The sequence below is a fragment of the Cydia pomonella genome, chromosome 20 (assembly GCF_033807575.1).
Source record: "Cydia pomonella isolate Wapato2018A chromosome 20, ilCydPomo1, whole genome shotgun sequence".
Taxonomy (NCBI): Eukaryota; Metazoa; Arthropoda; class Insecta; order Lepidoptera; family Tortricidae; genus Cydia; species Cydia pomonella.
This window is the reverse complement of record NC_084722.1, coordinates 841,121-858,508: the sequence shown is the minus strand read 5'-3', so window position 1 is coordinate 858,508 and position 17,388 is coordinate 841,121. Positions and strand designations below refer to the sequence as shown.

The 17,388-nt window shown below is 36.0% G+C and overlaps 1 protein-coding gene and 1 non-coding gene across 2 annotated transcripts; both read left to right on the top strand.

Annotated features, from left to right (window-relative positions):
• The first annotated feature begins 948 nt into the window (after positions 1-948).
• Positions 949-17,160, top strand: LOC133529089 (uncharacterized). Its single transcript, XM_061866712.1, has 3 exons — positions 949-1,357; positions 13,878-14,026; positions 16,189-17,160. Exons 1-3 carry the CDS (start codon positions 1,331-1,333, stop codon positions 16,610-16,612), a joined length of 600 nt encoding a protein of 199 aa, XP_061722696.1. The 5' UTR covers positions 949-1,330; the 3' UTR covers positions 16,613-17,160.
• Positions 10,376-10,447, top strand: Trnas-gga (transfer RNA serine (anticodon GGA)). Its single transcript has one exon. It is a non-coding gene; the product is annotated as a tRNA-Ser (tRNA).
• Positions 17,161-17,388: the final 228 nt, after the last annotated feature.

Sequence of the window (17,388 nt, the reverse complement as noted above, 5' to 3'; positions counted from 1 at the left end):
TACTCATAGTGTTGCTGGTGAATAAGTTTGCCAGAGAGCTCAACGAGGGTGCGGAGTTTTAGGGTCGACAAAGCGCATGTAAGGGAGTTACAGGCGTACTTAAGCTGCGGAGACTGCTTACCATCACGCGGGGCGTATGCTTGTTTACCACCGACATAGTATAAAAAAACTTACATATTGCTAATAGATTAGTAACGACGACGACATATATAATATATGTATAGTTATATCCTAAGGCCTATAATAAGGTGTCCTGTTCATTTCTAATTTAAATATTTATTTTGACAAATAAATAAATAAAATAAATAAATAGTCCCACAGTAAGCTCAATAAGGCTTGTGTTGAGGGTACTTAGACAATAAAATATAAATAATATATAAATAATTGAATCAAATCCATTACTCAGGACAAATATTTGTGATAACACACACAAATAAATGCCCCTACCGAGATTCGAACCCGGGATATCCTGATTCGTAAACAGGGTCATTACCGACTATAGTTCGTTTTATTTAGCATTAAAAAGAAGGTAAGGGATTTGGACGTGTCTTTTTATTGTAAAACACTTTTGAAAAATAAGTCACGGATATATGCAATAATTATAAATCATATAGGATCATTAAAGTTCCGTACTCAAAGGGTAAAACGGGACCCTATTACTAAGACTCCGCTGTCCTTCCGTCTGTCACCAAGCTGTATCTCATGAACCATGATAGTTAGACAGTTGAAATTTTCACAGAAGGTGTATTTCTGTTGCCGCTATAACAACAAATACTAAAAAATACGGAGCCCTCGGTGGGCGAGTCCGACTCGCACTTGTCCGTTTTTTTTGCATTATTTTGCTTTCATAAGTAATAACTACTGATTTTTAAAAATTTTAGTAAATAAATAAATATTATAGGAAATTATTACACAAATTGACTAAGTCCCACAGTAAGCTCAATAAGGGCTTGTGTTGAGGGTACTTAGATAACGATATATATAATATATAAATACTTAAATACATAGAAAACACCCATGACTCAGGAACAAATATCCATGCTCATCACACAAATACATGCCATTACCAGGATTTGAACCCGGGACCATCAGCTTCGTAGGTAATATAATTAAAAAAAAAAACCAACTGTAGGCTAAAAAAGGAAGGCCGTTAAAACGTAGGATGGTCACCCCACGGACGTCCGCGCATAAGCCTCTTGTTCAGCCGTAAACCCTCGCAACTCACAAGTAATCGAATGTGCGTACGCGTCGGCCGCCTGTACCGCCTCTGGAGAATCAGGCGCAGCAAACAGTTCAAAGTGATTCGGAGATTTCGGGGACTGTTTAGAACATGAGGTGGTGCGCTTGCGCAGTTTTGGTATGTACGCAGATTGATTTTATTTATTTTAACTTTTTTATACCATGTCGGTGGCAAACAAGCATACGGCGCACCTGATGGTAAGTTAAACTTGATGGTAGTTTAAACTTTATTGCTTTTTGTTAAAAATAAAGTACAAATATTTATTTTTGAATATTTTTTTGGGTTTAGCAAAGCAAAGCTTATTACTATGGATACTAGGCGACGATAAGGCCGGCGTCCCACTGCTGCGCACGCTACATCCACGGCCCACGTTTTAATACAAACCGTGGGCAAGCCCACGAAATTTTGTATAGGAACGTGGGTCGTGTACATAGCGTGCGCTGCAGTGGGGCGCCGGCCTAATCGTAGTGTTGACATATAAATATTCGTGTTAGCATGCAGACAAATAAATGCCCTTACCGGGATTCGAACCCTACTCCTGGTTCGCAGGCAGTGGTAGTGGCTAGGCTCAGGAGTCAGATTCGCCCACCGAGGGTTCCGTAGTTTTTAGTATTTGTTGTTACAGCGGCAGCAGAAATATGTACATCATTTGTGAAAATTTCAACTGTCTAGCTATGACGGTCATGAGATACAGCCTGGTGACAGACAGACAGACGGACTGACAGCGGAGTCTTAGTAATAGGACCCCTTTTAACCCTTTGGGTACGGAACCCTAAAAACAAACCAACGAGGGGTGCGGAGTGTGAGGGTCGGCAACGCGCATGTAACTCATCTGGAGTTGGAAGTATACACACACTACGGAGACTGCTTACTATCAGGCGGCCCGTATGCTTGTTTGCCACCGACGTAGTATAAACAAACATTTAGCGATTAATAATTGTTTAGTTAGAAAGTTTTCTCCAAAATCCATCCAACCAAATATATATTAATTAAATTGTAAATATAAACCTGTTAATCGGTCACACGTTAATTACACCATAAATTATCGGATTGAATCTGCGTTCGCAAAAACACCGTCACGACAGATGATTATCCAGGTCAGTGGACTCTGTGTTATTGATGAAGATTCTATGATAAAATGACTTGCGTGTCTTAATTTGGATGTAAGTAATTATGGGAAAGGATAACGGATACTATCCACAAAAATCCGTCTTAATAATTTGTGCTTTCCATCAAAAATGAAAGTAATTAATTTAAATGTGATAGCATAAGTTTAATAAAGAAATAAAACAATATATTTCAGATAACAAGACACATACATTACTAATTACATAATATAATTAAAAATTATTTAAAAAATACAATAAATGAAAATCACCTAAAAATTTCTTATAACTAAAATAGCCCAACAACACGTCTATTGTTCATGTGCATGACGTTCCATTTAGCAACTGTTGGACAATCTATCATTTGCAATTACAACAAACTAGGCTTTATTGGGATTAGTCCGGTTTCCTCACGATATTTTCCTTCACCGAAACGCGACTGGTAAATATCAAATGATATTTCGTACATAAGTTCTGAGAAACGAGCAGGTGTTTAAATATGTGACATTTAATATTAAAATAATACTTTTTTGAAAATTCCTTCTAGAACCTTTCTGAATAGAAACTTTCTTTAAATTCCTGTGTAAGTTTCCAGAAATTGCCGAAAATGTACTTTAACTTGCACATTGCTACTTACAACCTAGTTGACTGTAAGACCTTACTTCTCTCGGTCGTTAATTCTGTTCTATTTCTAGTAAAATTCCTTTAAATATTTATCAACAAATATACGTAAAGAGCTCTTAAATAAGCGAAACTTCACAGGAATGTTCTAATGAAACTCGAATGTACAATCAGCATCAAAAGTAGCGGTTTTTTTTTGTATGACTATATTTTGTGAAATTTTTAGTATTAAATTTGATCTATGAATTATATTCATTAGTATTATATATGGAATAATATTTACAACATCAATAAATTGCTCTGATAATTAGATTAAGATAATTATATGTAATACTGTCATACTATTCATAAGTGCTTGTTGCTAGGCCTACATGAATAAAGTATATTTGAATTGAATTGAATTGATCAAACAAGGTTTCAAAAGTATCTACCATTCTGTAACAGCGTAACAAAAGCTAATGGTTCTATATGTAGAACAATTTAGACTGTAAAAGATATACTTTTGAAAGTAAATTTTAAAGAATTATCTTTATTTGGAAAAGTTATCCGGAATATCAGATACTTTTGGCGCATTGTTTCACCCGCTACTATTGATGCTGACTGTACAGGAAAGTGAAATAATTTTCTCTGACCTTTCACCTTCCATCCATTTCAAGATATTTTACGGGTACATACAGAATGTAACAAAAATAGCGGGGATCCGTAACTCAAAAACGGCTGGTCCGATCATGTTCGCTTAGTTTTAGTTGAAAGTATATACTAAGCTTTTGTTTCATATTTTTTTATATATTTTTTGGGCCCATGGTTCAAAAGTTAAGGGGGGGGGGGGCACACACATATTTTTCTTCTTTCAAAGCTAGGAACTTGAGTCTTTTGAGTCTGAGTTTGAAGAACTTGACTCTTTTTTACGAAACTCGGCGCTTAAAAAACTTCCGAGTCTTTTAAGTCCTGAGGTGGTCATTTATTGAGTCTTTTATAAGAGAGTTCAAAAGGACTCGAGCCTCAGAATAAGGACTCCGTCAACAATTTCACATAGGTTTAACCTAAGTAAAAGTAAAGAAATTTTATTACTTAAGGACAAAGCATTTCTAAATTTTGCAAACAAAAATTGAGAGTTCTCTGAAAAGGACTCAAGTCCCTACAAAAGAGTCGAGTCTCTAACAAGTTAAAAAAAACTCGAGGTTAGACTTAATATCATAATATCAATCTGAAAAACTGAGTCGAGTTTCAAAGCAGAGGACTCAACGGACTCGAGTCTTAACCCACACTGTATAAGATATCTTGAGATATAATAAAGCATTGCTTAAAATCATTTCCAGCAATTATGGTCACGAAGTAAACGTAAAATTTGAGAGGTATTTAATAAACAGTTTAAAAAAAATCACACAAAAATAACTAACAGCTGCCATACAATCGATGTCACGCACTCATTTGAAAGCGACTCTCCTCTCCTACCTGTAACTGCGGGCACCCAGATCAGACCATCAACCACATTATTCTGGAGTGCCCCCTTACGAGATACACAGGCCATGTAGACGATTTTAAGATCCTATCAGAAGAAGCAGTCGCTTCCTGGGAAGGGCGAAATTCTAATTATAAGTTTCTCTACCTACAGTGACATACATATGCCTTACGATAAATAAATTAGAAAGCGACTGAAATTACATGAAATTTAACATAAATATTCAAGTAACATCATCATACACTAATAAATAAACCCTGTATTAAGGTCTTGAGACACCTTGATTCTTGACATTATTATATAGATATGATATGAATCGGAACTGTCAGTGTTTCTTCAAAAAAAACGTCACTTTTGACACTGACATATCGCATTCCATATCGTATCTAGACCTAATATTTGACGTATATTAAAGTTCGAATCCGGCCGATTGCTTCCTAATTTCAATTTCTAAAAACATTTCCTATAGAAATTTGGCAACTTCGAAAACATCATTTTGTTATAATCCAACACAATTTCTTCTATAAGCAAGTTCAAGTTTATACACCGTGCACAGTAATCAGAGATCATTAACGTATCGAAAACTGAGAAACCTTTCTCCAGATTACAAACTTTCCAATACTTAAGTTCATTTATATATATTTTTTATTTATTTCTGCATTAAAATCTAATATCAAAATTATTTTAGTTTTTAGTTAGCGTTATTTTAATCTACTGTTTCTGTACAATATTCTGTTGTAAATAATTATCAAGAATAAACATTTTGTTAATATTAACTAAATTAAATGTAACAAAATAAAGTAAACATATTGTCCTATGAAAAGTCCCCCAGGTCTGTCTGTACCCTGTGGAAGGCTGCCCATGAGGCTGGCTACATTCCCCCGCTGTTTGGCAATATCTATTCTTTAGCCTAGGAATGAGCCAGCCCTAGGGTCACCCGAAATTTCACGTTCTTTTTTTTTAAATCGGGTGACGGATTACCGAGCGCATACTGCATACAAATCATGCTGCAGCGTAAGGCATGGAATCATACCTGCGAGTAAAAGATTGTCTATGTACCGTCGTGACAAATGCTTCACAACGTGGCCTTTGTGTAAGATCTACTATCAAATATATGTCTATGATTCCTGCTAAAAGGATACGTACGTCGAATAATAGTCTTTCGTTTACGAAATATCTATCTATTATTTTCATTTGTGCTTAGAATGATATCGAAAGGTTTTTTAATTTAATAAAAAGCTTTATCTTTTCATTACGAAAGGAATTAACCATAAATAACTATAACAATCTATTACATCTCGGTTATATTGTGGCAGTTATTTATTTTAAGATTATTATAATGTATTCTTACCTAATTTCTGAACTATTATTACTACATATAGAACCGGCACAGAAAACCAGTATTTTGCGCTATGAGTTGTTTTACCAACAACCCATAGAAGCGGATCGTGAATCTCGCGACCTAAACGCGTAAGCGCCATGTTATATACGGCGCTTAGGACGTTTTGGTCGTGTGGTACAGGCTACGATTGTGAGAAAATTTCATTGTTTGGTCAAATGTAGGAATATATTTAATAATTCGAAATTTATATTAGATTTGAGGATGATGTTGATGGGTCCTTCGATGTTGCTAACTGGTTTTTTGTTATGTGTATGATTGATCAATATTGTCAACATTTTTACGTGCTATGGTAAACTCATTTGTTATTAGTTTTCATAACTAAGACGTAAGGTACAAAGTACGTATCAAATTTCTATGAGATTTCTTGTCTACTCGTATTTTTGATTGTTAAAGGAAATGGGCTAATTGACCCATTTGACCTATAGGGAGCGTGCATGAACTGTAGGAGGCAGCACAGGAGCCGTCAGATTTTTGGCGCGAGGCGTAAATGTGATGTTTATTGTTCCGATGTAGCCCACAAGATGGCAGAACCTACTATGCACAAGAAAACACGTGACGTGTAAATGTAAATGTTTATTGTTCCGATTCAGGCCACAAGATGGCAGACCCTCCAACGCGCACGGTCCCTATACGGACAAGCGGTATACTCGTATCAGTATCAAAGTTGTAATTTTTTTACCATGGCAGCTAGTTCCAAATCTTTGCGGAATAAAGTTACCGGCGCACAAAGTAGTGCGAGTTGCACCATGACTTTTTTTTACGATACTAAGTTCCTGTGTCTCAGATCATGAAAGTTTTGTTATTGTAGAAGATTTCGTGTCACGATATTTTAGTTTTTTATTCGTTTTCTTATGTTTTTTCCGTGTCATTTTTTTAAAACAGAGTTTGGCAAGTCTCTCCATACAAAAAAGCGGCCAAGTGCGAGTCGGACTCGCCCATGAAGGGTTCCGTATCATTTATGGCGTATTAAAAAAAAACTACTAACTAACTAGATCTGGTTCAAACCAATTTTCGGTGGAAGTTTGCATGGTAAAGTATATCATATATATATTTTTTTGATTTTTCATTCTGTTATTTTAGAAGTTACGGGGGGGGGGGGACACATTTTACCACTTGGGAAGTGTCTCTAGCGCAAACTATTCAGTTTAGAAAGAAATGATATTAGAAACCTCAATATCATTTTTAAAGACCTATCCATAGATACCCCACACGTATATGGGTTTGATGAAAAATGATTTTTTGAGTTTCAGTTCTAAGTATGGGGAACCCCCAAAATTTATTGTTTTTTTTCTATTTTTGTGTAAACATCTTAATGCGGTTCATAGAATACATCTACTTACCAAGTTTGAACAGTATAGCTCTTATAGTTTCGGAAAAAAGTGGCTGTGACATAATCGGACAGACAGACGGACATGACGAATCTATAAGGGTTCCGTTTTTTGCCATTTGGCTATGGAACCCTAAAAATTGAGTGTGTAAAAAAACCTATCCGATGGTAGCTAATTCTTATTGGTTCATGGCCCAGTTCAGTGCCCATAAAAATCTGCCCAATCTCCTTTCTATGATATCGTGACGTTTATTGATTCCCACCCTCTATTCAAGCTGGTGCAATATTATCATAGACGGGCTTTCCTCACAAAAAATATGTAGGTACTTAACTAATAAATAGCTCGTCAAAACATATAATACGATACTTACACAACAAACAATAGGTAGAGTGACGCTCGCGGCTCAAGTATCAAGACGTGACTCGAATGCTGATGCCAGGCATTGGCGTCAAGGATCAAGAAGGAAAATCATCGGCATGTAGGGCCTGGCGACCTTAGATTGGGATGTCAGTGACATGTCGTGACATGACATACATACTCGTATCCACTACTGTCATATTAAAACAGTAAGGTGTGTTCGGGAAAAGAGAATTTGAAATAGAGGTGGATTGTCAAAAAAAATTTGTAGCCACAGTAAATTTACTGTCATCTTTCGACACGTGATTATACTTTTAGAACGCCATTTGACTTTGATCCTTATTATTTCACTGATACGTGTTAACTTTGTTAAATATCATAAAGTGGCGCCATCTTACCAGGCATAGGGTAACGGTTGTGTCGCCATCGCTCGAAACGATGCCGCCATACTTTTAGCCTTTGATCTATTAGATGGCACCACTTTTGGATATTTAACAAATTTAACACATATCAGTGAAAGAATAAGGATCAAAGTCAAATGGCGTTCTTAAAGTTTTAATAATGTGCCGACGGATGGCAGTACATTTACTATGGCTATAAAGTTTTCTTTGACAACCTAGCTCTATTTCAAATTCTCTTTGGCCAACCAAAGTAAAATAACTATCTTTTAACCTTTTGAACGCCACACCTATCGTACGCGGCGCGTAATCGTGAACCTTGTCGGTACGCATGAAAGTTGATATTGGGCTGTAGCTGTGCGCCTCATATGGCGTCTTTGGCGGTCAAAAGGTTAAACTAGAAGAAACCTTTTGTGCTGTAGCAATAGTAAGTTAGATGCCTGTAAGCGTGACAGTAGTGTTAATGTCGCTAAAGTTTGACTTGAACTTGAAAATCGTTCGATACTCACAAGGAAGGGTACCCAACTGTCCGACTCCGATTTGATTCATTTTGATATATGTTATAGTCTAAAATAACGGACACGTATTTTTTTTTAGCTGCCCAAACTCAACCTATTGGGAGCAATTGTCCTCCAAAGTACTAAAAAGTTACTAAATCTTCTAACTCCTATAGAAAGTGATGCTCAAGCAACTTGCTAGTGGCTTGTTTGAGTATATTATGTTTGAGAGCAGGAAAAAATAATGTACACGTGTTTTGTTATATCTGCTTAAACTCAAGTTTTCCTAAAAAAAACACCCGTCTTTATGTGTAACTATAGTGATAAGATATTATAAAACTTCGATGTCGATTTTTTTAGGAAATAATGAGTTTTAGCCGATATAACAAAACACGTGCTCATTATTTTTTGCTGCTTTCAAACATATACTCAAACCAGCCATTAACTAGCAAGTTGCTTGAGCATCACTTTCTATAGGAGTTAGAAGATTTAGTAACTTTTTAGTACTTTGGAGGACAATTTCTCCCAATAGGTTGAGTTTGGGCAGCTAAAAAAAATACGTGTCCGTTATTTTAGACTACTCTATAACATATATCAAAATGAATCAAATCGGAGTCGGACAGTTGGGTACCCTTCCTTGTCAGTGGCGTAGCTAGGCTTGGGCGAAGTGGGCTCTCGCCACGCACTCAATGGAGCCTTGCAGATGCCAACCCTTTTTAGGTTTCCGTACCCGAAGGATTCACAGGACCATATATTACTAAGACTCCGCTGTCCGTCTGTCTGTCTGTGTGTCCACATCTCACCAGGCTGTAACTTATGAACCGTGATAGCTAGACAGTTGAAATTTTCACAGATGATATATTTCTGTTGCCGCTTTAACAAAAAATAATAAAAAGTACCTACGGAACTCTCGATGGGCGAGTCTGACTCGCACTTGTCAGGTTATTTTCTTTTTTGAACTACTGAACCCTAAAAAATCGGATCAAAAACAGGTAAGTAGAAAAACCAGTGATAGCTATCCACATTGTAAAAGTTGTCAGTTGCCAAAACTTGCTCTGTGGCTAATTTACAAAAAACTCACGTACAGAAACATGTTTATTTGAGGTCTGCCCAAATTTCACTGCCACAGCTGAGGTCAGAGCAGTACCTTGACTTCATGGCAAGACGTGCTTAGATTATGAGCTGGGTGATAACAGAAGTAAACTTCCTTATTGGGTACACTAATAGAATAATGTATGGAAAAAACAGCAAACAAGTTCAAGTGTTTTTTTTAAATGGCAGTTTGCAAATCTCGCTTACTAAGATAACTAGGTTCTTCAAAAAATAAGTGTTCATCACACAAATATATACTCTTACCAGGATTTGAACCCGGGACCATCAGCTTCATAGGCAGGGTCACTACCCACTAAGCCAGGCTCAGAGAACGGAGTTTTTGAAAAGCCATAGCTCTTTTTAGATCACAATAGGGTTTCCAAAAATCTGGTTGAGGCCTTTTTCTAGGGACTTCAGTGATTGGGATCCTGAGTTTTTTACTTTCGCTAGAATAAAAAATCATGAACACAGGTTTAAAATGCACTTAAAAAATATATTATAAATTTTACACAGAAACTACAAATATGAAAAATATGAAAAATATGAGCAATATTGTGCTTGAGAGATTAATTTTTATTTTCATTAAAACGAATCGTTGATTTTTTCATTGTGATTGACATCTGTATATACAATTTATAGATTGATTGTAATGTGGTACATTCCACAATAAAAAAGGAAAAAAAATACATTAAAGTTAATAACAACGCCATCTCTCGAGCCGTTTTCACAAAACCATGTGTTGCGTGGTTGGAAGGCAACTCATGCGCTAACGCATGTCCTCAGAGTTAGTTGAGGTGGTAAACCTTAAAATGCAGATGTCGCTAGTAACGTTGTCACAGTTTGAATGGTTAAATTCGCAGCGAATGACGGATGGTCAGCTGGCGCAATTGGTGACGCATTGGATCGGATATCCAAAGATGTGGGTTCGAGTCCCACGTTGACCAGAATTGATCATCGTTGGTTTTTTCATTGTGATGACATCTATATATACAATTTATGATATCCGCGGTCCCAAGCACGCACATCCATCTCGCTCATCCTCAGTGAGAGTGAGAGAAGAAAACGAACCTACTGAGCCATAAGTGACATAAAAAACCGGGCAAGTGCGAGTCGTACTCGCACAGGAAGGGTTCCGTACCATTATCTAAAAAACGGTCACCCATCCAAGTACTGACCCCGCCCGACGTAGCTTAACTTCGGTGATTGGATGAGTCCTCGAGATTGGAAAGAAATATTTATTTTATTCTGTTTTTAGTATTTGTTGTTATAGCGGCAACAGAAATACATAATCTATAGAAATTTCAACTGGCTAACTATTACGGTTCATGAGATACAGCCGAGATGGTGACAGACGTACGGACGGACAGCGGAGTCTCAGTAATAGGGTCCCGTTTGACCCTTTGGGCACGGAACCCTAAAAATGGTTGATGACTTTCGGCTAAACTAGCCGCTAAAATATACTTGCAAGTTGAGCTTCTGTCAGTCGCTTTCTGTGCAATATAAAAATGGAGGGTTATTTTGGCTCGAATTGACGTTGACCCTCGTCAGTGTAACCCCACCTTTACCTGACTCGGGTTTTTAACAAAAAAATCGCTAAATTATGCTGTGGTTTTTTTAATACAGAGCTATTGATATTATAATTATGTACAGTCAGCATCAATAGTAGCTGATGAAACAACGCGCCAAAAGTATCTGATATTCCGGATAACTTTTCCAAATAAAGATAAATCTCGTTCAAAAGTATATCATTTATAGTCTTAATTGTTCTACATATAGAACTATCACTTTTTGTTAAGCTGTTACAGAATGATAGATACTTTTGAATCCTTGTTTTATCCGCTACTTTTGATGCTGACTGTACCTACATTATAATGGACACTTATTAATAACAAAAATGAAATTTCTTTAAACTATGTAGGTAAGTAAGCGGAGTGTTAAGGTCGGCAACGCGCATGTAACTCCTCTGGAGTTGCAGGCGTTCATAGGCTACGGAGACTGCTTATTATCAGGCGGGACGGTGCTTGTTTGCCACCGACGTAGTATGAAAAAACATTTTTAACACTGACAGATCATACCTACAACAAAAATATTAATCAACCTCATAACCAGTTCTTGTAATCAGAATAGGCCTCCTTATTATAAATAAAAATGACGTGAACTATAAACTGAAATAGGTGTCATATATCTAGAAACCTAGATACTAAAAAAGCGGCCAAGTGCGAGTCGGACTCGCCCATAAAGGGTTCCGTACCATTTATGACGTATTAAAAAAACTACTTACTAGATCTCGTTCAAACCAATTTTCGGTGGAAGTTTGCATGGTATAATATACATATATATTTTTTTTTAATTTTTTATTCTGTTATTTTAGAAGTTACAGGGGCGGGGGGGAACACATTTTTCCACTTTGGAAGTGTCTCTCTCGCAAACTATTCAGTTTAGAAAAAAATGATATTAGAAACCTAAATATCATTTTTAAAGACCTATCCATAGATACCCCATACGTATGGGTTTGATGAAAAAAATCTTTGAGTTTCAGTTCTAAGTATGGGGAACCCCCAAAATTTATTGTTTTTTTTTTTCTATTTTTGTGTAAAAATCTTAATGCGGTTCATAGAATACATCTACTTACCAAGTTTGAACAGTATAGCTCTTATAGTTTTGGAAAAAAGTGGCTGTGACATAAACGGACAGACAGACGGACATGACGAATCTATAAGGGTTCCGTTTTTTGCCATTTGGCTACGGAATCCTAAAAAGTGACGAAAAAGAAAGTACGATGCTTGTTTTGTGTATACGGATTACGACATGAACTACTAGGCCACCTCGCCATGGCTATACCTGCCCTAATTACTCGATAAAACGCCATCTAAAATAAAAATTGATTAAGTAAATATTTTTTTTCAAAGTTGTAATAATGACGTGGCCGGGTGGCCTACATCTTCAGGGCGTTAGTCACGTAAGTTGAACTATACTAATACTTCTATGGACACTTATATCTCTGAAATAAACAATTTTTATTTTTTATTTTTATTTTCATACGACTACTGGTGTGACTAGAAGTACTACGTTTGGTGCGATTCTGGCCTAGGCTACTGGAGTGCTTGGCTACTTGTTTTAGTAAAAAGTCGGAAAAAAGATCATTGATCCTAACACTATTCAAACTCTGTAAATAAAAATAACATAAAAATGTGTATTAAATTTCACGTGATATAACTTAATATTTTGTTTATTGTATATATACTGTATATTGTATATACTGTATATTTTATTTGACATGTAAATGAGATGTACATTTATCAATAGGGAGCGTGCATGAACTGTAGGAGGCAGCACAGGAGCTGTCAGATTTTTGGCGCGAGGCGTAAATGTGATGTTTATTGTACCGATGTAGCCCACAAGATGGCAGAACTTACTATGCACAAGAAAACACATGACGTGTAAATGTACATGTTTATGGTTCCGATTCAGGCCACAAGATGGCAGACCCTCCAACGCGCACGGTCCCTATAAATCATCTGAAATCTGAAATCTGAGTATAAGTATGACATCTATTTCAGGGGTCCAAATTGGGTTGCATATAAGTTTAAGTCATATCTTTGATACGCATAACAACTTGTGTCATATTCATCATTGCGCATACAAAAGAAAAGTCATATTATATAGTGTCATACATTTTAGCCATAACATTTGATGACGTACATAGCAGTTGTCATATATTTTTTGTTCATACCTAACGAACCTAACCTAAAACTTTGTGCCAATTTTTATGACTTAACTCATTTTATGACAAATACCCAGTTATGCTCAGGTATCATTCTGACTAAACATTTTTATGACTTACAATTTTATGCATTAAGTGTTATGACAAAAGTTGTTATAGAGGGAGTCCCCTCTTCCAGTTTATATTTTTATATTTATACCTTTATTTTTGGCAACTAGTGACCCATAGATAAACACTATAAGACTAGCGTACATTATTAAAATATATTTTAGAACTAAATAATCACACCATTTTACTGATTTATCATAGAACATAAGACACGCACCCTTTGAGACTACCTACCCATTGTTTTTGTATATATAACAGCTACACATCCTTTCCGCAACGACTTTTAGAACACTATTGTGAGTATCCCTCAATCGCCTCTGCATTGACACGTACTTTTTGCGCATTATGGCGTGAAAACCATCGACGCGAGCGCTTACGAACATACCTGAGCCGCTGCATCTGCGGGGCAGTCTCATCAGCATTCTAAAAGCATTGTTGTAGAGGACGCGCAGGGCGTCATATGCTCGTCGCGTGTATCTAGCCCATAGGCTACCCGTGTAGAAGATCTGACAATAGCTATAACTTTAACTTGTTTGTTCCAGCTGCTGCAGATAACCTGGCAGTGCAGCAGCCGAGCTTTTCCCGAAGAAAACATCAGCGTGTACACTGCCAATACCACTACGGGGCAGGGAGATGTGTATCATCAGATAGCCAATAATATCGCTGAGAGGATCACCTCCCCAATTTATAGGTAAATACTAACATACGTAAGAAATTGTGCACTTCTATACATACAGGGCAAAGGGACGTTTACCATCAAATAGGTGTTGCAGGTGTCCATGGGCGGCGGTAATCGCTTGCCATCAGGTGATCCGCATGCTCGTTTGCCTCCTGTATCATAAAAAAAGGGAATAATATAACCGAGCATCTCATAAATAGGGGATTTATAGGTAAAGCTTTATACAAAATTAGCAACCCGCTCCAGCTTCGCACACTTAAATCAAACCTCAACAAATTATCCACCTAAACTCGTTCATCGTTAGTTCATTCGTTTGTGGTGAGCGTTTCGACTGAACGACCTTCAACGAGGAGGAGTTTTGGCCGAAGGGTGCCAAGTTTCGGCGGTTCCGCGGCCGGCTCCCTGACGCTGCGGGGTTGCGTCGCAACCATAATGTGATTTGTAGTTTTTAGTTTTAAAATATACTGTTATAATATGTATGTTAGTTTTAAGGTATTTATAGATAAATACCTTAAAACTCTCTGCCTCTAGTTGCCTGAAATAAAGGTTTTCAAAGAGCTAGGTTACTTTAAAAAGGGCTAAAAACGGCCAAATAAATGCGCCGTAAACAGACGCCTAGCATACAAAATTAACAACAATAAACGCAAAAATCAAAACTAAACAGTCAGACAGATAATTTTTTTCTGGTTCCGTTCCCAAAATTTCGTAAAGATTGGTAAGTTTTGGAAGAGGAAAATCTCGAGAACGAAACTTCGCGGTCTGAGATTTTTGCGCAGGGTTTTTCGCCTAAGCTGCAGTTGTCCTTATCGCACTAATTTTAGGAACGGGAGCCGGCCCGTCAGTACGACGGAGATATTTACCTAAAATTCTCAAATCTTTACCCGAAATCTGAAAAGGGGCTCAGCTGGTATTTCCTCTTAAAGATAAGATAAAGATTATTATTCAAGTAGGCATATTACAATGCGCTTATGAACGTCAAATAAAGCTACGCCGGCTCTAACCCTACACCTCTGACCCGAGAACATTTAAATCCCCCCTCAGTATCTCAACGTAAACGTCTTCATTACTATTAACTATATCTTCACTCGAGTTGACATAAATAAAAAACAAAGAACTATTTTATTATTATATAAACATCGCAAAACTAATTAAATCTCGATTTCATAGGTGTAGCTACGAGTAACTAAGATCTAATCCATCAAAATATTAACCACTTTTCCAGATGCTAGAATAATCTAAATGAAATAGGTACCTATATAGGTATTACTCACAACTCGATCAAGAAACACTCTTTTCAACAGAAGCAATGTTTGCGTGTAAATAAATGAATTATATACAGAATGTTCAAGAAAAATCCTAATTACATATTTTGTCGTTGCAATCCCCATAAAAATGTTTTTTATTGTATTTATTTTTAATATCATCACAAAATATGAATATAAAAAGTTTTTTGATGAGAAGTTTCAGTGTCTTTTTGTTATTTTGATATCCGGGAACATGGAACAAGTACGAGCACACAAAAATATGAAATGTAAAAACATGAAAGGGTACTGTTATTTTAAAGTAGGTTTATCAAAATCACTTTATTTCACACCAAAGTCCATATAAAAAATACCAAAATTTATATAAATCACGCTAAAGATATTTATGCATCATGTTCAAACGTTTTTTTTTTTAATTGCAGTACTTATGTTCAGAAAACTTAATATGGTTTCTCCCACCCGGTATAACAGTATTTGTGCCCTAACCCCAGAACTTGGAAATATGCCCAAGAAACTAAGGGCTAATACACTTCGACAAACGGCCCGCAGCAATTCTCATGTTAGGCTTTATTGCGATATTAGAACTTCTAAGTAGGGATTTACGTTGTCATCAGTGTGTACTTAAAGTATTTAGGTATATATACGGAAGAGTGGGGTACGCTCTTACGCAATATCTTCGCTAGTTATTACCTATTTGGATTCAGGTTAGCGGTCACGACGTTTCCGCTTTCCTCATGGCATGTGACCTTTTTATTTTCGATTTTTTTTTCAGAAATGTTAAATATTTTTAATGATCAAAGTAAAATCGGGCGTGAAAATCAATAGTTTTCTTTTCGGAGATAAATGTGATCTCCACGAAAAGATCCTACAATTCGATTCACAAGAATAACCACAAAATCTTCATCTTTCCAGGTTCCTGGGCATTGGTACAAACAAAACTGAACCAACGACCAAGAAACCATGGATCAACATTGAATCCTTCGACGAACCTGAAGACGTCGCCAAAACAGACCTCAAACCACTCGGCAATGGGCTTGAAGAACGCGACGTTGAAGAACTATCAGTAGAAGCTTTGAAGAAAAATGATAAGAAACCTGAAAAAATCACACTTTATTCCAGTTATCTACCTTCTAAATTAGAAACACTTGATAACAAAGAAAATGATACAATAAATGAAGTTGATGATCCGTTTGAATTCGACGATGATGATGATGATTTCGCTACTAAACCTAGGGAAGGCGGTTTTGTGTATTACTTAGAGCTTTTAGGGAGCTTCTTCCAGCTAGCTTTAGGTGCTGTTTTGGCGATATTTAAATCGTCATCTGGTTCAAATTAGGTATTAATAGATTTTTAGAACTTCTAGTCGTGAGTAAGTCAGTATTTTTGATTAGAGATTTTACCAGTGTAATAATCAATATTAAGTGTCATATTTTACAAATTATTTTATCAAAAGCACATAAAAATATCATCCGTGTGTTTACAAGTTACCAAAACTTTTAATTCGTTAATTAACACTGTTATATCAGAATTTTCTTTATAGGTACTTCACAAATGTTAGGAATACAAGTACAATTTTTCATCATCATTTCTTTGTTAACGGTTTTTGTATTGTTTAAATTTATTTTAATATTAATTGTATTAACTATTGCGTCAATTGTTATGTTGGGTCTCAGGTTGTTTTCATATTTGAATCCTTTTGGTATCAAATTTGTTGATTTATATATTTCAAATTCATAATTGTTTTTTATAAAACAATGTAATATATAAGTAATGAATCAGTGCCATCATCATCATCACAAATAGGTATTATAAGCAATTATATTTTGTCTTGTGTGTACAATTATTTAATAAATGTAATATAATTATTTTCTTTAATAACATTTATTCCCTTGTTTAATTTAATTGCATGCAAACTGATAGCTTAAAGTAATCATGTACCAAAAGGGGTCCTATTTCACTTTTCTCAATATAAGTTTGAGTTAGACACCATATGTTTACTTTTTTATAAATTGATCCAAACATAATCAAATAGCTCTTAGTTTTAATTTAAATAATTTATACGTTTTACAGTTAATTGCTTAATGAAACGAATTTTCTTATAACCAATGAAGT

What these genes read in the sequence shown, in the direction of transcription:
- LOC133529089 (XM_061866712.1), top strand. Translation starts at nt 1,331, where the DNA reads ATGAGGTGGTGCGCTTGCGCAGTTTTG. An exon ending in GGTGCGCTTGCGCAGTTTTG is followed by an intron (nt 1,358 to 13,877) that starts GTATGTACGCAG and finishes TGTTTGTTCCAG; the next exon opens with CTGCTGCAGATAACCTGGCA. An exon ending in ATCACCTCCCCAATTTATAG is followed by an intron (nt 14,027 to 16,188) that starts GTAAATACTAAC and finishes TCATCTTTCCAG; the next exon opens with GTTCCTGGGCATTGGTACAA.